The sequence below is a fragment of the Fusarium tjaetaba genome (assembly GCF_013396195.1).
Source record: "Fusarium tjaetaba strain NRRL 66243 chromosome Unknown NRRL66243_c0000376, whole genome shotgun sequence".
In the NCBI taxonomy this organism is placed as follows: Eukaryota; Fungi; Ascomycota; class Sordariomycetes; order Hypocreales; family Nectriaceae; genus Fusarium; species Fusarium tjaetaba.
In genome coordinates, this window is record NW_023501572.1 from 1 (window position 1) to 24,303 (window position 24,303).

Sequence of the window (24,303 nt, forward strand, 5' to 3'; positions counted from 1 at the left end):
ACCCACCACTTACTCCTGCCTTTAAAGCTACAGCTTCCTCGCCCTTCCTCTTGTTCCACATCAATATCAGCCTTGAGAATTTTTCATTCCAACATCTCAAACATCCTCTCTCCAACAACTCAATCGAGTTTATCTCCCAACCTCCAGCCCCCAGGCCAGTCTCACTTCGTCTCACTCTTACACGAGATCTATCACCTTCGTTTGTGCCCTAGTCACATATCAATTACCATCTAGGTAAGTTACTATCTCATTGTTATTACTCCAGCTACACTATGCATCTTTGCCGGTGCACTCTTTGCTCGCCCAACAAGTTTGCCTCATTTCAGCTTGGTGATTGTGTGATTTGACACCGGAACGCGAGCACTGAATATCGCATTGCGAGGGGCTTGAGGGCTACACACTTCTTGTTCTCGGCTCTTCCATACCTCTGTGATACACGTTCCCTTGCTTTGTCTCACACAAACATCACTCGCGTGCCTCAGGAGCTGGCCGCCGGTACTCGCACTTCATTTATTCACGGGTCGCCTCTCCTCCTGTAGGCGGTGATTCACTGCCTAACTTCCCCTCGTTTACATCACTCGCCTCACACGCTCGCAAAACCTACCTTCGTTCACCATCGCCTTCTTACTGTCGCTACAAACTTCATAAGAAACCCCAACTAATCCACAAATTTGATACAGATCCTCGATCAAGAAAAATCATCAAGATGAAGTCTTCTTTCCTCACCATCTTTGGCCTGGCTGCTGCCGCCGTTGCCCAGGGCTCCGATGATCTCCCCCAGTGTGGTGTAAGTCTAAACCCAGGAAGTGCACAGCTAGAGCATATCTGACCAAGAACAGCGCACTTGCGCCGGCAACATGGTCAGTGCCGAGAAGTCCCAGGAGCTTGGATGTGACGCCGGCGATATTGGCTGCCTGTGCACCAACCAGGACTTCATCTACGGTCTCCGTGACTGCTCTGCTGCTATCTGCAACAGTGAGCAGGCCGCCCAGGTCCTGAACTACGGTCTTGAGATTTGCCGCCGTAAGTTTTCCCGATCCCAAAAAGAATCAAGATATCTAACCTTTCACAGGAGCTGGTGTTCAGATCACTACTGGTGCTTCTGGCGAGGTTTCGGCCACGGCTACTGGCTCTGGCGCCGTTCGAACCGTTCTTAGCACCATTACCTCTGGCGATTCTACCGTCACCTCTGCTCTCTCCACCATCAGCGGTACTGCTACTGGCGCTTCCGACGATGTTTCCGTGAGCACCTACACCAGCGTCCTCACCAACTCCGAGGGAGATGAGTTCACCACCACCGGCAAGGCTATCCTCGGCGGTGCAGTTGTCACCACTTTCACCTCTGGTGGTTCTACCATCGTCTCTACCATTGCCTCTGAGACCGAGACCGAGACCTCTGGCGCTGGGTCTGCTGAGGTTACCACCTTCACCTCCGATGGTACTGAGATCGTCCGAACTCTCGTCACCGAGACTGCCTCCACCGACTCTGCCGCATCCGCCGAGGTCACTACATTCACCACTGATGGCACTGAGGTTGTCCGAACCCTCACCACCGTTACCAGCGGTTCTGAGTCCGAGTCGGTTTCGGAGACCGTTACTGACGCCTCCACCGCCACTGAGGGTGCTACTGATGCTACTGGCACTGATGCTTCGGCCACCACCACCGGTACTGACAATGCTGTAAGTTAATACACTCCTATGTTCTATTGAAAATCTCTAACTTTCATTCAGGCCGCGGCTCAAATGACTGGTGCCCCTGCTGGTGTCATCGCCGCCGCTGGTATTGCCATGCTCCTCCTTTAAATCAGGATGGATGAAAACTTGATGTTTGATGCTTTTACGTTGCACATGTTTGATACATAATTCACGCCTGTACCTCGATCTTTTGGGACCCTTAGCATATTTCCTCGGTGCAAGGAGTCGGTTTGCGGGGGAAAATCTTCACATAATGGTGAATGGTATGAATGGACATTCGGGTCAGGTTTTTTCGAGGGTTTAATGATGCATACGGCTTATCTCTCCTTTAATGGAAATGACGAGAAATGTTAGAATGGATGGGATCTTGACACTGCTTGTGACAGATGAAGAAGGGGGCGGTGGCGTGGGAGATGACAACGGGAAGCGGCAGACTTGTGCTGCCGTGACACAAGCTCAGCCTGTACGTGTCGTCTCTCATGGTTACATGGGTTCTGGGATGGTGGTGATACCCGGCCTACGGCCTGACTTCGGAGGTGGACTTTGCTTCTCACATTCATTGAGAAATAGTAATAGATAATCTTGTTCAAAAAATGTTTGCAATTCGTATTCAGTGTCACTTGATGTAATACCATGAGGTGAAGGTGTCGAAACCAGATAATACTTGTCAACTGGCTCATTTCATATAGGGGCTGTTGGAACCTGGTTTGGACTGATAAGTTTTCAATAGCATAACAGACGGTGGAAATAGTAGAGGACTGATATTAGATAATCATTCTTCGTATAATTTATTTACGTGACACAACCAATTTTTTTAAACAGCGCTGCCAGCTCATAAGTGTAGGTAGTTGTAGGTAAATACATATCCCATTGTAACGCCAATCAAGTCATCAAGCAACATATATGAAAGGGTTAGTCCATCATGGACTTGCCAATCTCACTCTGCCAGTTCTCAGCTCGCTCGAAACCATTAGAGTGGGTTTGGTAGTCGAAAAGAGCTTTCGCGACGTCCTCCTTGGAAGTGAGGACAAAAGGACCGTATTGGATGACAGGCTGATCAAGAGGGATACCAGCGATGAGGGCTTATCAAGATGTTAGCATGCATGGTTTCTCGGGGGTAAGTGTTTTACATACCTAGTCGAGCGGATTTCGAGGCGCCGGCGTCAACCTCAAAGTGAACAACATCTCCCTGCGGCTCGAAGACAATGTTATGGTACTGCTCGACAACACGTCGCTGGTCATCCTTGCCAACAATAACATCTCCCTCGAGAGTGTAGGCAAAGGCGTTCCAGTTTGCAGGGAGAGGTTGGGTGATCTTGCCACCAGGGCGGATCTCAATGTCGAGGAACCAGACGGGTGTGTAGGCGAGATCCTTGACAGAGTCGATGCCGTGACTCTGGCCAGAAATGACCTTGACAGTGACCTTGTCATCGTCAACCTTGGCGATGGGGATCTCAGAGCCACGGAGGTCGCGATACCGAGGTTCGCAAGCCTTCAGGTCCTTGGGAAGGTCAACCCAAAGTTGAAGACCGACATTTGCGCTGCCATCCTCGTTCTGTCGGGGCATTTCAGCGTGCACAATGCCTAGGCGATGTTAGTACGATTCTGCTATTTAGGGCGAGTGGTTCATACCTTTTCCAGCGGTCATGAATTGGAGGTCACCAGCGGACAGAGTACCCCTGTTTCCAGCAAAATCCTCATGATCCATGCCACCCTCTAGGAGATATGTGATAGTCTCCTGGCCACGATGAGGATGGTCAGGGAAACCAGCACCAGGCTTCACGGAGAAGTGATCGAGCATGAGGAAAGGAGAAAAGTTGCGGAGCTGAGGGGTGCCAATTGAGCGACGAACACGGGCACCAGCTCCTTCGGACTGCTCAACGGCCAGGAAGACCTTGCGAACAGCTCGAGTGACAGACATTTCTGTGGCGTAAAGGTGGTGGTGTTTGTGCTGAGTGTTGGCCTTGTCAAAAGTAGTCAGAGAGGTGAGAGCTGTTAGGAATTCAAAGGTTGAAGCTGCTGTGTCTTTGATACGATGTTGGAACAATGCAATAGCTGCTAGAGCAATGAATACGGGTATGAAGATGGAACGAAAAAGGGTCATGACCAGGGAGGGCGGCTGAGAAAGGGGACTTATATACTACGAGAGACAAGGTTGGATGAGAAGATAGATGAATTTGCAAGCACGACAAATGCAAGGAGGGTCCTACGAGTAGAAATAGATAGAATAAGCCGTGGATGGCATTGGATCGAATTGATCCGTGGTGGAGGTTAGAGATGTTTAGTCAATGTTACATCAGCAGCTAAATTGTGGTGGTTTACAGGAACCCATGGACCTAGCCACTTATTGCTAGAATGGAATGGTCCCCAATTATTTTTGGTTTGCTAAGGCTGACCAAGGCGATGAATGTCTAATAAGTGGAGAATAATGACTAACGTAAGATCTGATATCCGTATTTCCGATCATGCCTACCTACCCTAAACCTTCATCTTGGTATGTACCTACCTACCTAAGGTATCTTAGACTTTCATTCTACAACTTTGATCGTTTCATGACGGAAGTTTATTGGGACATGGCAGCGATACGCTCCTGCCATGTGTGTGTGACTGTTTGCTTGAGTAAGCCACGTCATGTTTCTCGCTTCGAGACTTTTTCTTCTCTACATAGAAAACACTCTAGATATTGACGAACCTCTTTAGAACATCGCAATAGTTCTGTGCTGATATTCCATGCCGTAAGATGTCCGGCCAAATCATCATTTACTCGCCCTGGTACGATAATGAGAGGTTACTCAAGGACCCGAAACCTCGCTTGGAGTGGACCGAAGTCTCAGAGTGGGAGGAGGCAAACCTCTGCAACAAGATAACCATCTTCGACTTGCCCCTCGAGTGCCCCTTTCCTCTCACCAACAGACGAAATGCTTGCGCCTTGATCGACAATTTCATAGAAGTCGTCAGTTACCACAGGGAACTATTTCACTACTGGAACAGGCGCGCCATCAAGTACTTTATCTGGCGTGAGATGTTCGTCATCAGGAACAACGACGAGTGGAAGGATTACAGAAACCACCCCCTGTACAAGCACCGTGACGTGTTCTGGCGTTTGGCGAAAAAGCAATTCAGGAATGCATTGGGGCTTGGAACCGCTTTGTTGTTTATCCTCCACGGACTCTACACCAACGACTGGGAACTCAAGTTCCTCTTGAAGGGACAGCAGAAACTCCTCGATACATACAACATGTGCAATGCCAATATGACGCTGTGGAACAGGGACAAAATGCTCGACATCCTGTTCATGGAGTGTGAATGGCTAAAGGACACGCTCCTCGAAGCGCACATGAAGGAGAAGAAGGAGATGGATGAAGAGTGGGAGCACAGACAAACAAAGACACTCGAAGAGATGGAGGTTTTTATCGAGGAGTTACCTGAGCCTATTGACGAGGACGAAGATGAGGAGGAGGAGGAGGAGGAGGATGATGATGATGATGACAATGCTCAAGGGAACGCTCAGAACAACACTCAGAATAACGCTCAGAACAACGCTCAAAACAACGCTCAAAACAACGCTCAAAACAACGCTCAAAACAACGCTCAAGGTACCGAGGTACCAGACAATGTTGTCACGAGGGCCGATTTAAACCAATGGGACGGTCAAACTCTCGCCCAAACTCTCGCCCAACGACGCAAGAAAGAAAACCAAAAGATGGAAAAGGATCTCCAGGAATGGTACGCTCAATGCTACGCCCATGGTCTCAGTGAAAGTCTCGTACAAAGCATGGCTCAAATACGCAAACTTAACTTGGAGGACGCTCAGTGGGTGGCTGGGATTCATGCTAAACGTCTCGCTAAACGTCGCTTTCAGGATAACAACGAAAGAGAAGCTCGATTAGTTGTTCAAGAGAGATTCCAACAACGTAGTCAACGTCAGGCTCTAATTTATGATAAAATCCGAGCTCAACGTCACGCTCAGGGTCGCCCTCGGGGTCGCCGTCCTCGCCCTCAGGATATTGCTCGGAATAACACTCAACGTATTGTTAAATATTTCGATCGGGAAACCCTCCAAAATACAATTCAGAATCTCCCCCCGGGAAATACTGAAGATAGCGTTCAAGCTTTCATGAACGGCGTCTATCAAGAGCTTGTCCAAGGCATGGCACGAAACAGGGCTGATTATGTGCGCACTCAACGCCGCGTTCATCGCACCGTACAGAGGACAGTTCGAGAGAACACAAAAACCACCGCCAAGGAGAACGGTCAAGAGAGAACCCAGAAAAGCCTCCAAGATTTCACTGCAACGGCGCCTCGTAGTCAACGAACAGACCCGCAGGCTCCTGAAAAGCCAGTCAATACTGCCGTTCCACCTTTAGGCCTACGCCCTACTCTTCCATCGAGGCCAGTCGACGATGATGAGGATATCTATGGTTATAGCGGCGACGAGGGTGGCAATACCAAAAAGAAATAGTGAAGTTGCCGTTCACGTTTCTGCTCCATGACGAAGCCCAGCCTTGAAGTGACTTTTGCAAGGCAGTCTTGGTTACATGACTAGTGCAGGGGATGTAGGAGCGCTCACTGATTACATATGGCTCTGAAGCCAATTTCAAGCAACACACGGAGTTCACTTTCAAGAAGGTTATTGATGGCAAAAGAAGCGAATACCGAGGAGAATGGCAAGGGAAATGCTGATGCAGGTGCAGCGATAAGAAGAAATCGTGTATGAGCACAATATTACGTTAAGCTTAGGTTAGGGGCAAGATTGGCAGGAACCCTAGTATTCAGAGGCTTAACTACTGGGCCTATGGGCCTCATTATATCAGCTTTCAATTACGTAGGATACATGTGTAAGAACTAAAGCGTTTCCAATAACACCGCGTTCCCAGTCCAACAAAAAGATTGGAGGACGGGTACATTGTCCACAGTGTAACTTGATAGAGCGAGAGAGAACTGACACGTATGATAAGTAGCTAAAGTTCCTCGCTCCAAGTATCTTCGTCATCAATATATCCCATATCCCGAAACAAGCGCAGTGTCTTCGACGCCTGAGGGTCGCAGAGCAATACATCGTGTTCTCTCAGATACTCAGTGATCTCCTGATACACCTTCTCAGATCCGGCTTTCGGGGTAGACAGTTCAATCTCCATAAGGTGAAGCTCCCCAGCTACAACATCATCCAGCTTCGCTTTGTGACCCAGTATTCTCAACTTCCACTTGCCATCTGGGAAAGGCCCGTAGGGTACAAGGCCATCCCAGTCAATATCGTCGTACTTTTCTGCAAAGCGAACCTGGTCATCGCTCCAGATCTCTTGGGTCGTCTTGTCGCTCAGGAGGTACCGTTGACCACAAGTAAATGGGACGTTGTCTCCGTATCGATCATGGACGCAATGGGCGCCAGGGGGAATGCGCTCTGGTTTCTCATCGAAGCGTACCTTGATGACGGAAAACGGATTTCCTTTGTTCGTCTTTGTACGAAACATGACGCCTTGTTGCGCATGAGTCGGGGGCATGGTGTCGAAATAGGTGATCGGATTGCGTTTGTAGGGTGGGCGAACTTCTTCCCCTAGTTTCTCGAGGACGGCTTCTCCATCACGATCACACAGTGACCACTGAAGATGTATTTCTTCAACAGTGGCTCGACTCAGAGACGAGGTCACAAACAGTGTAAAAGCAACAAGGCTGTAAAAGTTCATATTGATAGAAATCGATTCCAGTGTAGTACCCAAAAGTAACCATACGACATCTACCGAAGAAAGACAAACTGAGAGAGACAGGGACTGACGGACCGGAATTTAAAGAGGAAAAGCAGCCGCAGCAGCAGTTGTACCACTTGGTACAACCATCTACCATCTCTCGCTGGATGTGTGACGCACATCTCTCTGTCTGTGCACGCCAGTTTGCTTTCGCGACAGTATCAATTACCGCGCATCGTGCAATAAATTCATCATTTTCGCATCTGACCGTGTTGAGGCCTGATGTTGATCGCCGATTGACAGGTGTCACAACCAATTGAGCTGAAGTAGTTGAGCAGCTGACATTTCGATCCGCATCGAGCCGTCCCTTAGCAGGCGGAGATATTCCTTCGTGTCAGAACTAAAGTGAAACATTGAAAGATCCTCAAGAAAGCCGGCACAATTACCGCCACTTGGCTTCAGCTTCACGACGTTCAGCGACGTGATTCGCAAAGCAATTCCTGAATGTGGGTTAACAACCTGTTGTAAGACAACAGGCGACCATGATGGTGAAAGCAGTGTTGCTTTGTGAAATGAGAGCACTGTCGTTAATCGACCTTTGATAGCACCCCCGGTAATGCGATAAGTGAGTTTCAAAATTAGATCAGTCAGTCATACTTGCAAATCTGAAGATCCGTGAATCTTCAGGCATTGAGAATTGGAGTCGAATATTTCGAGCCTGGCAATATGGTTTGCGCCGCGATAATGCAGGGAACCAAGCCCAGAAAAAAAGGCTATGAACTATAATCATCGGAAACAAGCCGAATTTTAGGGTCTTGCATGTGGTCCAAGATGATCCGGAGAGCCCTTGTAATTCAGATCAATCAAAGCAAGCGGATCTCCAACGCATGAGCACAAGCATGAAGAGGAAGGGAACATGCAAGTTATGTAGGGCTGTCGACTAGCCCAAAATCAGATGCTAGGTGTAGATGAGGCCCACATTGACTGACGGAAGCTATCTTGCCGGAGTCGAGCTACCACGATCACAATAGATAACGAAAAGTAGATTTGTTTTCGACATGTGATATTGAGGGGACGAGTTGGCCCTAGCCGTGGGCTTTATGAGTCGCTCACCAAAGACGCAGAGAAACAGCGTTTCAAGAGAATATGGATCCTGTCGTGATCACGATATGCTGAAATGACGCGGCGCAGATGTGGTGAAGCTTGAGAGGAAGATTCCCACAGCAGAAGACGAAAAAGATTGGTGAAGAAAAAATATGAAAATCATGCAAAGTGTTGACGGTGCGCCGACCAACAGTTCGCGCAGAGGAACGCGTGGGCTAGGGAGAGGAATGTTGGCGTTGTTCCCTGGTGATCCCTTGAAGATCGTGAGATTTTGTACGGAGTATTGCTAGCATGCGTTGCCGAGCATGCGCAATGAGCCGTTGAATATACTGTCGATCAGGGTTACACAAGCGCATCCGTCTGCTTGATTTGAGACTTTCAAGGGGGCACCAACGTCTAAATCGATGAATTCATCGCCCATCACTCAGTCATCACTCAACATATAATTTCCTGACATGTGAAAGTGGCTGTAAGTGGGCCATAGACGACTTCAGTGACAGGGTGCATGCCACGTAGCAGGGGACCCTTGGGGCTGTTGGGTGATCGGTCGATAAGGTAATACATCGATTCCGTTAACGTGATGAGGCTAGTTATGGAGCAAATGTCGAAAAAGGAATCGAGTTCGTAGCCATGAGACGGAGCCGCTTTTCTGGAAGCGACATTTATTCTTCTTTCCCTTGAGATCCGAGGCCGGCAGTCGAGCTCATGTCTGATATGAGGTTTAACCGCGGCAGCAGCTGGGTTGCCTTTCGCCAAGTCGGCAGCAGAATGAGAGGTCTCTTATCAATGCGAATGCTTCACGTGGCGGCTACATCAAGAGTGATAAAAAGTACCTTTCCCACATATGTATACGCGGACTGCTACCCTGTTGACGAGTAGGGTTAGGGGGGAATAGCTGACAAGTTAAGTGCCTGCCACATGGCTGAGACTTGACGAGGCGACGATTGGTTCCTAGCAAAGGGGAGAGGAGGAGTTGCTGATCCGGCCTGGCTGTTGTTGCTAGGTTGAACGGATAGCTAATGCTCCATAAAGCCCGAGATAAGATATACGGAGTACAGACTGTGCAGATGAGGATTGGCCTTGGACCGAGCGCTTGCAGACGCAATGCGAGGGAACACAGACTTGGAAAAGCGTCGTGTTGAAACGCATCATGACGAAGATTGAGGTGTATCTGGTCCTCTGTTGCATTGCGTTGCGTGGTATTGCACTCCACGGAATTGGCCATTGGCCATTATCTCCGAGGAGAGGCAACGCTTCCACTCACGAAATTCATGTGCCAATTGTCCGAGCCCGCGGAAGAAGCTGATAAGCCGGCTGTAGCTGGAGACAGTGGAGAGATTAAAGTCTCCGAAGTAATAAGTCTCGTTCACTTGAAAGTCATTTCGTTCGGAATACACAAAAGGAACAAAGATTGTATGTATGTATCAAGAGCTCACTCATTCTGGTTTGATTGGCGCCAAGGATGCGTGGCGTCGATGTAGAATTGCAACAGATGCACTCCTTGATCAGTGATCAGTGAGAGAGGGATTTCTATAGCTCATACTCTTTTGTTGGGGAGAGTTGAGTCGAATTGATAATCTTGGTGTTGGTTGGTTATGTTTGGAGTCAGTCAGGGAAGGGAAACGTTATTGCTTGGAGAGTGGGGGGAGGGGCCACTTTCACATGTCATGGAGATCATTCCTGCCCTGCAGGGACATACATTAATGACCTTAGGTACGCGACGGGAGCAGCAGGAGCAGGAGCAGGGGTACGTACCTAATTAATGAGCTCCCGTCTTCCCGGGGCGAGCCAATTGATCGAATGGCTGTTGAGGAAAGAGATGAAACGAGGAATGAACACCCAGAGACAGGGCATGCGGCTGAGTCGAACGATTGCCTATCTTTTGACTGTGATGGTGTCACAAAGGCCTAACAGCACCCCACCAATGCCTGTAACTGTAGGTACTGACTGATACTGACTGATACCTTCTGCTAGGTATGGATGGTCTTTGATGGGGGCTAAAAGAATTGAAGAGCATGTGGCTAAAGTGTCATTCGAATAACCTCAGTTAAAGAATCAGCGGAAATGTATTGACATATTCAGCCTCTTCCTTATCCAATATCACAAAAAGGGAGACTCACCAGAAACAAACTTGAATCAGCCACAAGATAATGAGTTAGCAGAACCGTCCGTCCAAGCTAAGTACGTCAAGTATCCACTCAGCCCAAAATAGCTCTAAAGATACCTTGTCTAGTACAAGCACATGTTTGCGCATTTGCACATGCAAATTGATTGCTCCCTAACACTCACTCACTCACTCACTCCTCCAAAATCCTCGCGATGGCAAAAAACAGCTGCACCTTGATATTTGCTGTATCGTAAAGGTGGGTTACTTTCCGGAATTTTCTAGCCCCCTACCAAGCACTACCTACTGGACAGCACTTACAGCACACCCAAAGCGCATTTATTAACCTAGATAGGCCCTTTCCTCTTCATTTTCCCTTCTTCCTCCGAGTTCTTTTACACCAAAAACTGTAGGTACTTGAGCTTCCATACTGTGGCGTCCCACCAACACCATCTCCCTCATCTCCCTCCTCTGACCTCAGACGTAACGCACACACAGACACACAGACTACTACCTTACTCTCCCCATCTTCTTCGTCCATCCTGTTCTGTTCCCTTTTAGCCTCTGCAGGTCCCTTTCAATTGCGACCATCCCACTTTCCCACCTTCTTCTCTTCCATCTATCTGTTTACCTGTCTATCCTACACCATCACATCCCACCTGAAGCTCCTCTGAAAAAAAGAAGATTACTGTTCCTGACTCGAATCCAAGCTTATCTACCACTCGTCATCGAACGTCATCGCGATTTCGACAAGCAATTGACTTTATCTCGAACCTTGCGACTTCCACCACTTGCACCGATTCTTTGCGAGCAATCCTAAAACAACTGCCATGTCTCACCAAGTTAATGGCGACGTGAGCGCTGCTCAGTATTCTGCCTTCGTCCAGGTAATTGTCGAATAGCTCACCACCTTGCGACCCAAACTAACCTGTTTGCAGCATCTCCTCAACTACCCTGTCATCAGCGACGGCGTCCACACCTTTAAGTCCAACGAATTCGGCCAGCGCTCCATCAAGCTCACCGACGCTGCTTACCAGACCTTCGCCGCCCCCGTCGTCCCCTACTTCGCCAAGCCCTACCAATATGTCTCTCCCTATGTCCAGAAGGTCGACTCCCTAGGCGACAAGACCCTCGACCGTATCGACGAGAAGTTCCCCGTCGTCAAGAAGCCCACCGATGAGCTCTACCAAGATACCCGCGCTCTCATCCTCTTCCCAATTCAGAAGGGTCTTGAGGGTAAGGACCACGTCTTCCAGGTCTACAACTCTGAAATCAAGAAGGTCGAGCAAGGAGGCCTCGTTGCGCACGGAAAAGCTGCCGTTACCACCGTCCTCGTCGTTAGCAACGAGACTCTCTCTTGGTTGAGCTCTTTCCTGCATCAGAAGAAGGCCGAGACCACCACTGCCGTCAATGAGAAGATTAACCAGTAAACGTCTCAATCAATGACCATGGCACCGCGAGCCTGATGTGATGGCCGTCCTCAGCCGAACCATACCTATACCCCTCCCTGTTTCCTCTTTACTCGGAATTATTTCTTGAAATCATGGCATTTCCTGCTGTTTTTCTTTTCGTTTACCGATTCTTGGAGTTCTGAATGATTTGGGGGCACACACACCGTTGCAAATCAGCTTGTGACTTTCGGAATTGTCTGATGCGCGTCCTTGGTCGTGTTGCAAACATGATTACAATGGCTGTTTCAGCCTTGACAAATAAAGGTGTTGAATTCGCTGTGCAATTTCTCTCTGTCGTGTCTCATCGGCGCAATGCGGGTTGTCTGCCTCCCCTTTCTCTTGTTTCTCTCTTCCCACTTGAGGACTCTTGGCCGATGATGGGGTGGCTGATGCTGATGAGATATGATGATCAGACGATTGCGTATCCTCGAGATGTGTACGTGAGGAATAGCTCGCGACGGGGGGGTTCAAATCGTCAAAAGGATGTGGACTTCAAAAGACTTGAAAACGACTTAATAGATTTTTTTGTATTCTCAAGTGAAAATTGAGTGTGACTATGGACCCTGTCTTTGCTGAATGGGTGAGCGATAACGAAATTTGTATGCAATAGGAGGCACAAACATGAAGGGGTGTAATAAAAGAACTTGTCATGATTATGATGCAGTAGTTCTTAATTCCGTTTACCATCACAATGGTACGTGATAGCGCCTAAGCTCACAGTCATCTGAAGATTTACATATGTAGTGCATAATCTGGTTATGCCCAGGAAAGTCTATCGACTTCTGTCAGATTGCCTGAGGAAGCATATAGCCACGGTTGGATCATAAGATAAACACTAACTGAGTGAAGAGTCTCGCTAAGAGTGCTGAAAGAATAATATAAATTGGATTCGGTTGGCACTGCGGTTAATCTGGCTCTTCTTCCGCTATCATCCAACAGGAGAACATCTTACCATATGTATATCAACAGTAACTCTATATGATAGACTCAGCCACGAACATGATGGTATGGCACTGAGAAGCCTCACATAAGAACAAGAAAACTGGTTGCGACATCTGAAATGAGAGCAGCTCTTTGGCTTATTCATTGATCAGACAGGCTTATACAAATCACTGGCCCTCGGACAAATCTAGATAGACTAAGCGACCGACTTTGCAGTTCGATCCTATGTCTTAATCTTCTAAGAACTAAACTTTCGTCGAGGACTCCAAATATGCGAGCCCCCGAGAACTGAATATACTGTGAGCAATGGATCTTCAGATTGGACCGGAGTTCGGCACAGAGGAGAAGGATACCCGAAATATCATTATTAAAGATGAACATAACAAGTAACAAAATGGTATATTCAAACGCTAGTACAGATTATCATACTTAAAGAGCCTTGGAAGGACGGCCGCTGATCTCCAGGAAGACATGGACGTCTAACCCATGTATCAGTGACTTCTCGCATCACCTGAAGGGGAAACAACTGTCTCTTGAGGTCCCTTGTGAGCAGGATTGCCGTCGCCTGAGTCACTGCCATCAACGATACCAGCGCTGAGAGCGCCGGCACTGGTTGGGTCGATCGGTGCAGAAAATCCATACCATGCCACAACGGCTACACCCAGGATACCACAGATACAGCTGAAGACAAGAGCGACGATACCACGAGGAGTGAATCTTCACAAAGTATCAGTGCATCAGCCTCGAAAAGCAATGGGAGTGGAGGGACTTACCCAGCAGGCAGAGCCTTGGCAGGTCTATTCTCGCCAGTAAGATCAAGGAAGTTCTCGGTATTAGCAGCCGCATTTCCCTTGGTAGGCATATCAGCAGCGGCGCAGGCATCCAGGTGGTTCTTAGGAAGCTGGATGGTCTCTTGAAGAGTGAGAGGGTCTTCAACGAAGGTGGCAATGAGACCAGACACTACGTGCCATTCGATATGGCAATGGAACAACCAAACACCTGAAAAGAGTCAATCATGCGAATTTCTTTTGAAGATGAGTTTTGGAACATACCTGGATTGTCGGCCTTGAAACGCATAACAATGTTGCCGTTGGGATAGATGACAAGAGTATCACGTCGCATAGGAGTTTTGGGCAAATCGGCCTCAGTAACATTGGCATCGGCCCAAATACCAGCCTCCTCTTCGGAACGGTAGATGGATTGGAATGCGTGTCCGTGAAGATGGAAAGGATGACGACCAGAATCGAGATTGTTGACGACAATTTGTACAATCTCGTTCTTCTTCAGGACCATGGAGTGTGTGTAAGTACCATAAACACTTGGATCTTCGGCGTCCTTGCCTGCGCTGAGGGCGGTATAAAGGGTGGGAACCTTGGCCTCGACGTAGGTAATATTGTTGAACCAGGCGTAGTTGGCACCATCCTTGAGGTTTTCCATCTTGACATCAAGAGTAAACTCCTGGTCAGGCTTTCCAAGAATGCCCATCTTGTCGTATGGAACAAGCTTCATGTCATCGTGAGGTTCCAAAGCGTCCACAGTAGCGGCGTCTGGCTTGTCGGCCTTTTCATCATAGACGAGCCAGCCGGTGGCATTGTAGTTCAGATCCGGGGGCAGGACATCAAAAAGAGTCTATATGAGAACTGTCAGCTTTTGCTTCACCATCATTACTAGGCTAGCGGTACTCACGGTATCCATGCTGGCGACAATTGGGAAGTTCTTGGAAGTGTCCTTTTTGGTGGTAAGCAAAAAGCTGACACGCTGAGCAGCCGAGATGTAGATCATGTCTGCCTCAGCCTCTTCGGTATAGATACCATCGACTTCGACAATGCGCATCTTGTGACCCTCAAACCATAGATACTGGCCAGCAAAGGCACCTATGTTGATGGTACGGAACAGATAGGTTGTCTCGGGCTTGACAGACATTGTGAAGTTGGTGGTTTCGTTCATTAAGGCATTGTTGGGCACGGGCTCTGCACCTGAAGGGTTGGCCTTGCTCATGAACTTGGGAATCATGGATCGCATCTCGTCATGATACCAATCAGAAAGAGAAAAGATAACCTCTTCATCGTACTTATCCTTGTAAGGGAAATCTTTATCGTGAACAATGAAGGGAGCACGTAGACCGTCAGGGTATTGAGCAGCAGTGTGACTGTGATACCAATAGGTACCTGGTTGCTCGACCTGTGATGGATATGTTAATTGAATCTTGAGAGACAGAGGGGATCTTGAGCATCCTTACAGTGAAGTTATAAGTGAAGCTGGTTCCAGGAACAATTGGACATTGACTGACGCCGGCAGGGCCATCCATATGAGTAGTGCCGTTCATGTAGAGACCATGAAAATGCAGAGAAGTTGATTGATTGCCCAGGTTATTGTGAGCATTGATGATGACCCGATCACCAATGTCAACCTCGATTGTAGGGATTGGCCACTTGCCATTGATGCCAATGACTGGGCGCTCGAAAGCATTGTCAGGATTAGCTCTGACCCAGCCAATATCAAAATCAAACTTTCTGGTAGCTGCAGAAGCGAGATGAGGAAGGGCGAGAAGCAGTGCTGCCTCAACTGATAAAGAGTTGAAAAGCATTTTGAAGGTGTGAGGGCCTGAGCCGTCTCAGCCTCAGCAGCTTGAATTATACAAGATACTACGGTGAGGATGAGTGACAACGATGAAGGAGGAGAGGGACAGGCCCAACAAGGGAGGTATAAGAGCTTGGGAGCTTGCCAGACACTAGAGGGAAGCAGATGTCAAGAGGCAAAAGAAGAACTGGGATGGGAAGAGATTGAATAGATTAGATGGATAAAACCGGAAGTAGATTGAGTATAAGATGGGGGTTGGTGGGGTGATCAATTTACGATATGGACATGGGGAAAAGAAGATACATGCACAGTTCTTGGTCAGAGTTTGGGTAGCATCAACACCAGAAAAGTAGGTAGTCTGTAGCCGAAGCAAAGTGAAGGATCGCCTAAAGATGATCCAGCAACAGAAATGTTTAGTCTATGTATCTACTAAGGGAATAACCCTTGTTGTTCAGTCCATCCATGCATAGGTACGATGGACATAATTCGGGAAGAACGCCCGACTAGCGAGTCAATTCTGCGGCGCCAAACGTGATTGACACACAGAAATGAAGCTGGCGCGTGATGATTGATAAAAAATGCTGGAATGAGCTGATGAGGGTCAAGACTTTGGTTTGGTTTGGGCTGAACCACAACTACCTACTGCGGAATCGGCGCGCGTGTGCATGTGCAAGAAGCGAGCTAGAGTAATAGAGAGCGTGAATGTGATCGTTCTAGACGAGCAGGGATCGGCCTACTCTGTATGTACCTACAAGATGAGTAGCTGTTGATCCATCGAGGCTTGACAAGGCTTGAAACCATCGAGAAATACCGTCCAAGTGCGAGGTTGAAGGGTTCAGGTGGAGGACCCTAGGGACCTCATTAACGATAGAAGGCTAGTGGAGACTAGCTCGATTCTACGCCTTTCTTCTTTCAGTTAGTGGAATGCTAAATGATGACTCCACTCTGAGCTTCATCTTATCAATCGCAACCTCTTCCTCGTGTTTCTCTCTCCCTCGTTCAATGCCGCTAAAAGCGTCTTGACATATGATTCGCTTCGAAAGAGGCCAAAGAATTGAGTCCCCAAGTGGTACCACATTTTTCGGCACAGACACTCCCGATCCCTGGAAGTTCTTTCAAGGGTCCACGATCTTTTTCTTTTCTCTCCCTGCAGAGCCTATGTCTACCTAGTGTAGACCCTGCCCAGCCTGCCTATCTTATGCCAAGCCGGGTCACCCACAGCTATCACAGGCGCTGCAGCCTCTTGGCGATCGGTTCTATCCTCCCAATACCGAGGATTCTTGGCTCTGTCCGTCCAGTTTCAATCAGAAGCAAAAAATACATTCCTAGAGTGACGGCTTCTAATCACGTATCTCGATGTCAAAGGAATAACAAGTCCCTGCGAAAAAAAGAGGATCTAGCGGCATACCAGAGCCAAAAACAGCAGCCACATGGTCTCGATTTGACTTGGACGATCATGAGTGGGCCCCTTCAACGGTCGAGAAGCCATTCCATGGTTACAGCAACCAAAGAGTGGTCTGACAAGCCTCTCCAATAAAGCCTCAACATCACAAGCGAACCCGAGATCTTGACGAGCCATGCAACTCAGAAATTTTCAGCCGCGGCGTTCCCTAAGTCTAATCTAATCCTTGATGATATCTCGTTTAGCTTGCCTTTGTCACCCGTGGTTGCTTCGGATCAGATAATGATTATCTCCTGATCTTTTTGATATGATAACTTTGATCTTGAACCGAGAGGTCATAACACCCTCGGCCCTCAGCCGCTTACCTTGATGCAGCTACATGGGTGCGGCTGAACTGTCACTACCATCCACCTCGACGGAACATCGCCGCTTCGGAGGGAATGCAGTTGAGATTCCACATTTGCCTCGTCTGAAAGTCCAGGGCTTGGGCATCATACTTTCCAGAATACGGTGGCTACATACAGATTTTCCGAAAACTACCACAGCTATCCATGTCAAGTCGATACAAGCACGAGCATGTCGGCATTTGGCTCTTGACCGGGATCCGAGGTCACATTGTGGAGTGCTATGAGACACGGAGCTATCCTAAGCTTCCACCAATGTAGCTTCATTAATGATCATGTCTTCCTCCATTCTTGTCTTGGAGCCGACTTTCGAGCTGTGTGGTTCAGCTTGAAGAAGTGCGTGCACAATGAGGGCCCCAAAGTCACTTCAAGTTAAACGTTAAGCATCAAAATAAGAAACAGCCCAATTGCGGGAAATCTAGGACATTCACACCCTTAATCTGCAGTCACAGCATTATCTGATTGATTGATTAAGGTCGCCCCATGAGGAAACATCCCACGTTACGGCAATTCCTTGCCGAGCGTCGACGAGCTAGCCTTAGCAGCAGCAAGCCACCAACCATCCAACAACCCAAACAAGCCCGATCATGGGCTGTTTTCTGACCATTGCTCCGGTACTCGGTAGCTCGCGTTTCATTCTCGACCAGGTTCTCGTGCCCAATGTCTTTTTGCATTCCGCGCTTTACTCTGCTGATCCTTGCGGCATCTCAAAAGTGCAACTCGTCTAAGTATACGCTTAGCCAACAAGCTTAGCTTACAAGGTTGTAATGCGGATACTAAATCAGATCGTGTGTCTTCTGATCCCCTGCTCGAGCTTTTTCTTCTCGTAAGAGTAAAAAAGTTATCTGATCGGCAGCCTGTGATGACTGGATCATTCACAAGCTGCTCCAATCCCAAAACGAACCAAGTGTAACATCAAATCCAATATCTCCGTTACCACACCCTCTTCTTGACAGTCTCATACTTCTCACTTGACTGTCTCCCCTTATACTTGAGCTCAAGACAGCTCCTCTCTTATCTTGAGCCCAACACAGCTCCCTCTCAAGTGACTCAACTGCACAACACAATACTATCAACTGTCAACATGGCTGTAGACGTCTTTGCGGTTCCCGTCTTCCTTGTTGTCTTTCGAGAGACTCTTGAGACAGTCATCATCGTTTCTGTCTTGCTTGCTTTCCTCAAGCAAACCCTTGACGGTCCCAATGGCGACATCAAAGTATACAAACAGCTGAGACGTCAGGTAAATCAATAGAGATATCCCCTACACCTGCCATGAATACTGACTAGAGTGACAGGTCTGGCTTGGAACGGGCATTGGTTTCTTCATCTGCTTGGTTGTCGCCGCTGCTGTCATTGGTGTCTTCTACACCGTTGGCAGAAACTCATGGGAGAAGAACGAGTACTACTATGAAGGTGCATTCTGTCTCTTTGCATCCCTAATCATCTCCGTCATGGGCGCAGCTCTGCTCCGTATCGGAAAGATGCAGGCAAAGTGGCGAGTCAAGCTGGCAAAGGCTCTCGAATCACCAATCAAAGCTGGTTCCAAGGGATGGTTCAAGCAGTTCATCGAGAAGTACGCTATGTTCGTCTTGCCTTTTATCACCGTCCTTCGAGAGGGTATCGAGGCCGTCGTCTTCGTCGCCGGTGTGTCCTTTTCTGCTTCGGCCAAGTCCATTCCTCTCCCAACTGTTGTCGGCCTCTTTGCCGGTTGCTGTGTTGGCTTTCTTCTTTACAAGTAAGTGCTCCATATATAAGTGCGATGACCTTCAGCGACTAACTGGACTCAGGGGTGGCGCGAGCACCAAACTTCAGCTCTTCCTCGTTCTCTCAACTTGCCTCTTGTACCTCGTGGGTGCTGGTCTCTTTTCTCGCTCTGTCTGGAGTTTCGAGATGGCCAAGTGGAACGAGCACATTGGCGGTGAAGCTGATGAGTTTGGAAACGGGCCTGGTTCCTATGATATTGACCAGAGTGTCTGGCACGTCAACGTATGTCTTCATCTGACAACCCTTCCTTCCATATTCTAACAAGTCTTTAGTGCTGTGCCTCCACCGAAGCTATTCAGAACGGCTGGGGTATCTTCAATGCCATTCTCGGCTGGACAAACTCCGCTACTTATGGCTCTGTCATCTCGTATAACCTATACTGGATTTGCGTTATGATTGGTTTCATCGTCATGCGTTTCAAGGAGACACATGGCAGACTGCCTTTCGGAAAGGCTAAGGCTCCTGCCAACGCTGTTGATGATGCCGAGAGCCACGCCAGCTCAACTCCCAAGAACACTGCAACAGAGAAGACTACTACCGCTTAAGAGAAGATATGAGAAGAGAGTCGAGGACTCATCAGCTGATGGCTCATTGTATAATTCACTTAGCTTTCTAGCGACTCTATGAGTCTAGCTTGGTCTATATCCAATTACACACAACAAGCAAGTCTTGTACTATCCTATCAATTTTCAGGAGTCCAATCCCATTCATCTGCCATGAACATAGCCTTTGCCATTTTGTCTACATAAAGTGCTCCTTCGTAACGTAACCTTTGATCGTTGGCAATCGCACGTGTAAACTGAAACCTTTTGGGTTGATAATCTTTGTCGCCGACAGTGTGTTCTCTCAGAGCTAGCCACGATATTTCAGTCGGCCTCTTTCTCCAATCGGCATACGGTATTGCGATGACACCAGCTGAGAGCATTGACCGCATGTAACTCAGGATTGGTTCCAGTCGAACTCGTAACCCGCAATTCGTATGATGCTTGTCAATTTGATAGCTTGGGCACTGCTGAAGCGTTGAAAGGAGCTCCTCAATCTCGACCATCGCAGTGTCAGGAACCATGTTCAACGACGCTGGGCTGTAGTCGACAAGGAAGAGTAAATTCTTGTTCACCAGGAATTTGAGCATTTGACCAAGCTGGTAAGAGTCACATGCCGCACTCGAGTCATACCCGAGTTTACACTGTCTCTCTCGAGATGAGAACAATGCGAGGAAATGCCGTTGGACAGAGGAGACGGTGTTGAGGATACACTCACGCCTGTGCCGTAGCTCCTCTGGACAAGAATTAGCATTGTATCTGCACCTCGGGCCTCATATTTTTACTTACCCTCCAAGCCATCAGGCAGATTCCACCATGCAGCAGTCATATCAGCATCGGTATCATAAAACTCACTCCAGAGACTTGATCCTCGCATGATGAGTTCTCGAGTTGACTGTTGCAGGCGCATGGGTTGTCCCAATAGCCACGCGACCAGAACCTTTTGACGCAAGACCTGTTCTGTCTCTGTTGGTCGTCCATCGTCACTGCGCAGAGGTTTGTTTGACGTCAACGGCCATTTAAACTTGAGGTCTGTGTTCAGGACCCGAGCAACAGCTGCCACGCAATCGAAGCGATCCGCAACGATTGCTAGCGTGGTTACGTATGACATGGTTCCACGTGAAGTCTTTGTTGGCCGCAGGTGTATGATATTCAGAATATCTTCCATGGCATTTTCACGACCAGCAGCTTTGGTTGCATCGTCATCATCGGTGATGGGAATCCAGGGTAAGTCCTCGACATCTGCCTCGTTGACATTGATCTTAAGCTGGGCAAGCCTCTCATGTATATCCGAGATAAGCTTGGCTTCCCTAAACTGAGAGTTCGATAAGAGATTCGAAAAGTACTTTGAGTGTTTTTTCAAAGCTCCCAGATTGACCCGATATGCCACCCGGACTTTTGATTTCAAAGATGAGCGATCAGGGGGCTGAGTACCAGCTTTTCTGCTGGCAGCAAGCTCAGCCTTGCGAGTTTTGTTGAGAGTACTGACGGAAGTCTCAAAGGTTACATTCAAGACAATGTCACCAGCGGGATCAATCTCTACCAAGGGAGGCAGATCTTTCTTAGAAGCCTCTGACCCGTCCGCCTCGGCGGATGTTGTAGTCCCAGACTCGCCCATTTGCTAGGTGATGGGTTTCTGTCGACATGGAGATGTCAGTCAGCCTGTGTAGAGGCTTGAAGTACTGAAAGGCCGAATGCCGTGTGTTGATAGGTAGGTGGTGTTCAGTTAAAGAAAAAGTCTTTAAAGCGTGCTGTCCAATAGTGAAAATGATAAGATCTCAGGCTCTGCCTGATTGGGATGACGTCCAAAGGTAGCCCGAGTACGTACCCCGCCACTGTGACGTTAAAATCCGAATTCCGGGGAAACACTTCAGACAACAGAAGCCTTTGGTTTGGGCATTTTCCGTTGTTATTCACACGAGAATTAGTTCAGATCACGGCCTGAGACTTATTCATCCAAACTCTACAGCTTTGTAGTTCGTATACTCCCATTTCCTCATTATTCAGCCCTTGTAGGCGTCGTGTGGACTGTTACAAGTAGTACACGGAGACAGCCACGGAGCTCCCTGAGTCGTTGGTTTTAGCAGTTGAACGAAGATTCCCGCCCCTGACTCCCGATGGGATCCCCGCTAAATTCTCGTTGGCCGCCTGAAGCCTGGGTTTGGTGGGACGTGATTGGGCAATCTTATCTAAGTGCGAGACCACCTTTGGTAGGCTCCACTTAGGAAGTCAATATCCAATATCGTCACTTTCCGACAAGCAACTGAACACCCGATCCTTTATCCTTCGCTCATTTCCATGGTCATGTTTCGCTTTGAGACTCACAAGATCATCTACTAAATTGTCTTTGGATTACATGACTCTCTGATTCTCGTACAGACAACTCGACAACTTCGTTTGGTCCTTCATCCGATCAGGAACCAGCCAAACCAACCCTATACCATCCGCTCCCTCACGCTATTAACTTTGCACAACTCGCCCGATGGCATTGCAGACTGTAGCCTGCACAGCGCTCCAGTTCTTCAAGGGACGCTGATGACCGAGGACTGGCAAAGCCAGCTACATACAACTTTCTTTGTCGAGCATCGACAATGGCCCAGTTTACTCGCGCCATCGATTCAACAGCAACCCCTGCGATCCAGCTCCTTAAGATCTCAGCTCGACCGTTGACAACCCCGAATCGCTTCGCACACACAGACGCGTTACAGCGAGCACGAAGAAATCATAGGCATATCGAATATGCCCGGCTTACGACGTTCTATTCGACATGCGCGACATTGACCGGGAGTTCGCGACAGGCTCGGCTTACACGTCCGGGATTGCAGCTTGGGTTATCCTCGCCGCTGGCAGTTGAAACATACGGTACACAAGGATTCCATACCTACTTTGTGACACATCTCCCCTCGTCATCTGTCCATCCCGACTCTCGTCCTCGTGGGCCTGGTCATAAACTTCCTCGCGATGCTGCGACCCCTCACACCCCAAGCTCCGGCCCAGTCCCCGCTGTCGCCCCGCCTTATATCCCGTCAACCCGAGACTTGACTGTGGTACGCATTCCCATGCGGAGGGCGAAACACCATCTTGGTGTCGCGACAGATCGAGGAAGTCGACCCTACAATGAAGACCGGGAACAGGCTGGCACCATCAGTCTTCCGGCCTTCGCCAAGAGGGCACCCAGGAGCGTGCAACAAAAACCAGGGGAAGCTACAGCAGCGGATAGTGCTTGGGGAGATCCTCAAATCTTCTACTTTGGTGTTTTCGACGGTCATGGTGGAACCGAATGCGCGGATTTCGTCCGGGATGAGCTACCGGGTTATATAGAAAAAGCCTCGGAGGAGTTCGGCCTGCAGAGCAGCTTGCGGAAGAGGAAACCTGGTCGTGAGGGCATCCATAATCATCACCATGATCATAAGCACAAACAAGTTCGTCCATCACAGCCAATTCAGTCGACTAAGAGCCCTTCAACAAAACGCGAGGCGCTCGACGCTGTGCCCATGAAGGGACCAGAGGAGGTTAAAAGCGAAATGAATATCCCCAGCGCAAGCAATGGTGGCCTTTCCGATAAGCCCGTACATGGGGAGCGAATACACAGCGCGGCATCGCCGGCTGCCCTAGTCTCAGACCTGGCCAAAGCGATTCGTATGGAGAAAAATTTGGTCAAGGAGTACAGAGAAACTATCGGTGGCTATTTCAGGCGCTTTCACCCCGAACACTTTGTTCTCTCGCGAGATGACAATCCAGGCGAAGGCCACAAGATCACGATAGAATCAGTGCTCACATACGCCTTCCTTCGTGCTGATCTCGATTTTGTGTCTGCCCAGGCTCGAAAGATTGACCCCAACGATACCAAAGGTGCCGATACTCCTGTTAACAACGATGAAGTCTTCGGCCACCCATCCACACCCTCTGGTCATGGTATAGGGGGCCCGGAGCGCTTTAAAGGCGGCTCAACGGCTTCTGTAGTACTTATCTCTACTCCAACGCCTGCCCCATTTTGGCACCCAGCTGCCCAGTCCACGTTGTTATGCGCCCATGTTGGCGACAGTCGCATCCTTCTTTGCGATACCGCCACTGGTTTAGCACAGCCTCTAACATCTGATCATCACCCCAGTACACCTACCGAAAGCCGCCGTTTGCGACGCTATGCACCTGCTGGGTCAATGGTTTCTGGCGATAGTTTCGGCGAGGAGCGCATTGCAGGCCTAGCCAACAGTCGTGCATTCGGAGACATGGGGAGTAAGCGCATTGGAGTCTCAGCCGAGCCGGAGCTTACACGAGTTGAGATGGGCCCTGCCCAGTATTCATTCCTTGTGCTTATGACTGATGGCATCTCTGGTACTCTAAGCGACCAAGAGATCGTCGATGTTGTCAAGGAGGCCCGCACGCCTGAAGATGGAGCTCGAAATATCGTTAAATACGCTACTGAAGTTTCTTCTGACGGCGATAACGCAACATGCCAAGTCGTCCGTCTAGGTGGTTGGGAGCGTCGATCTGAAGGCGGACTCGGCAGCTTGGGTACCAAGGAAATTCGCGACGCACGCATTGCAGAAGCTCAAGATCCAAGACGAGGAAAGAGGTAGTAGCACTACATCATCACGAGAAGACGTTTTTGTTTGGATATACGGTAGGGG

General features: G+C 48.8%; 9 protein-coding genes across 9 annotated transcripts; 5 read left to right on the top strand and 4 right to left on the bottom strand.

Moving 5' to 3' along the window:
* Window positions 1-706: 706 nt before the first annotated feature.
* On the top strand, window positions 707-1,803 carry FTJAE_12968 (uncharacterized protein; the record flags this gene model as incomplete). The annotated part of the gene is made up of 4 exons (XM_037346062.1): window positions 707-787; window positions 840-1,023; window positions 1,073-1,680; window positions 1,732-1,803. The coding sequence occupies 4 exons, from the start codon at window positions 707-709 to the stop codon at window positions 1,801-1,803; spliced, it is 945 nt and encodes a 314-aa protein (XP_037199993.1).
* Window positions 1,804-2,607: 804 nt separating this feature from the next.
* FTJAE_12969 (pirin (iron-binding nuclear)) lies at window positions 2,608-3,799 on the bottom strand (the record flags this gene model as incomplete). Its single annotated transcript, XM_037346063.1, has 3 exons — window positions 2,608-2,777; window positions 2,830-3,279; window positions 3,328-3,799. The coding sequence occupies 3 exons, from the start codon at window positions 3,797-3,799 to the stop codon at window positions 2,608-2,610; spliced, it is 1,092 nt and encodes a 363-aa protein (XP_037199994.1).
* A 636-nt stretch (window positions 3,800-4,435) lies between these two features.
* Window positions 4,436-6,157, top strand: FTJAE_12970 (uncharacterized protein; the record flags this gene model as incomplete). The annotated part of the gene is made up of 1 exon (XM_037346065.1): window positions 4,436-6,157. One exon carries the CDS (start codon window positions 4,436-4,438, stop codon window positions 6,155-6,157), a length of 1,722 nt encoding a protein of 573 aa, XP_037199995.1.
* Window positions 6,158-6,656: 499 nt separating this feature from the next.
* On the bottom strand, window positions 6,657-7,379 carry FTJAE_12971 (uncharacterized protein; the record flags this gene model as incomplete). Its single annotated transcript, XM_037346066.1, has 1 exon — window positions 6,657-7,379. One exon carries the CDS (start codon window positions 7,377-7,379, stop codon window positions 6,657-6,659), a length of 723 nt encoding a protein of 240 aa, XP_037199996.1.
* Window positions 7,380-11,417: 4,038 nt separating this feature from the next.
* FTJAE_12972 (CAP20-virulence factor) lies at window positions 11,418-12,017 on the top strand (the record flags this gene model as incomplete). Its single annotated transcript, XM_037346067.1, has 2 exons — window positions 11,418-11,474; window positions 11,526-12,017. The coding sequence occupies 2 exons, from the start codon at window positions 11,418-11,420 to the stop codon at window positions 12,015-12,017; spliced, it is 549 nt and encodes a 182-aa protein (XP_037199997.1).
* Window positions 12,018-13,471: 1,454 nt separating this feature from the next.
* Window positions 13,472-15,567, bottom strand: FTJAE_12973 (iron transport multicopper oxidase FET3; the record flags this gene model as incomplete). Its single annotated transcript, XM_037346068.1, has 5 exons — window positions 13,472-13,697; window positions 13,754-13,979; window positions 14,033-14,609; window positions 14,667-15,161; window positions 15,220-15,567. The coding sequence occupies 5 exons, from the start codon at window positions 15,565-15,567 to the stop codon at window positions 13,472-13,474; spliced, it is 1,872 nt and encodes a 623-aa protein (XP_037199998.1).
* Window positions 15,568-18,450: 2,883 nt separating this feature from the next.
* Window positions 18,451-19,675, top strand: FTJAE_12974 (high-affinity iron transporter; the record flags this gene model as incomplete). The annotated part of the gene is made up of 4 exons (XM_037346069.1): window positions 18,451-18,606; window positions 18,662-19,101; window positions 19,154-19,352; window positions 19,403-19,675. 4 exons carry the CDS (start codon window positions 18,451-18,453, stop codon window positions 19,673-19,675), a joined length of 1,068 nt encoding a protein of 355 aa, XP_037199999.1.
* A 137-nt stretch (window positions 19,676-19,812) lies between these two features.
* Window positions 19,813-21,290, bottom strand: FTJAE_12975 (uncharacterized protein; the record flags this gene model as incomplete). The annotated part of the gene is made up of 2 exons (XM_037346070.1): window positions 19,813-20,408; window positions 20,462-21,290. 2 exons carry the CDS (start codon window positions 21,288-21,290, stop codon window positions 19,813-19,815), a joined length of 1,425 nt encoding a protein of 474 aa, XP_037200000.1.
* Window positions 21,291-22,263: 973 nt separating this feature from the next.
* Window positions 22,264-24,252, top strand: FTJAE_12976 (phosphatase 2c; the record flags this gene model as incomplete). The annotated part of the gene is made up of 1 exon (XM_037346071.1): window positions 22,264-24,252. The coding sequence occupies one exon, from the start codon at window positions 22,264-22,266 to the stop codon at window positions 24,250-24,252; it is 1,989 nt and encodes a 662-aa protein (XP_037200001.1).
* Window positions 24,253-24,303: the final 51 nt, after the last annotated feature.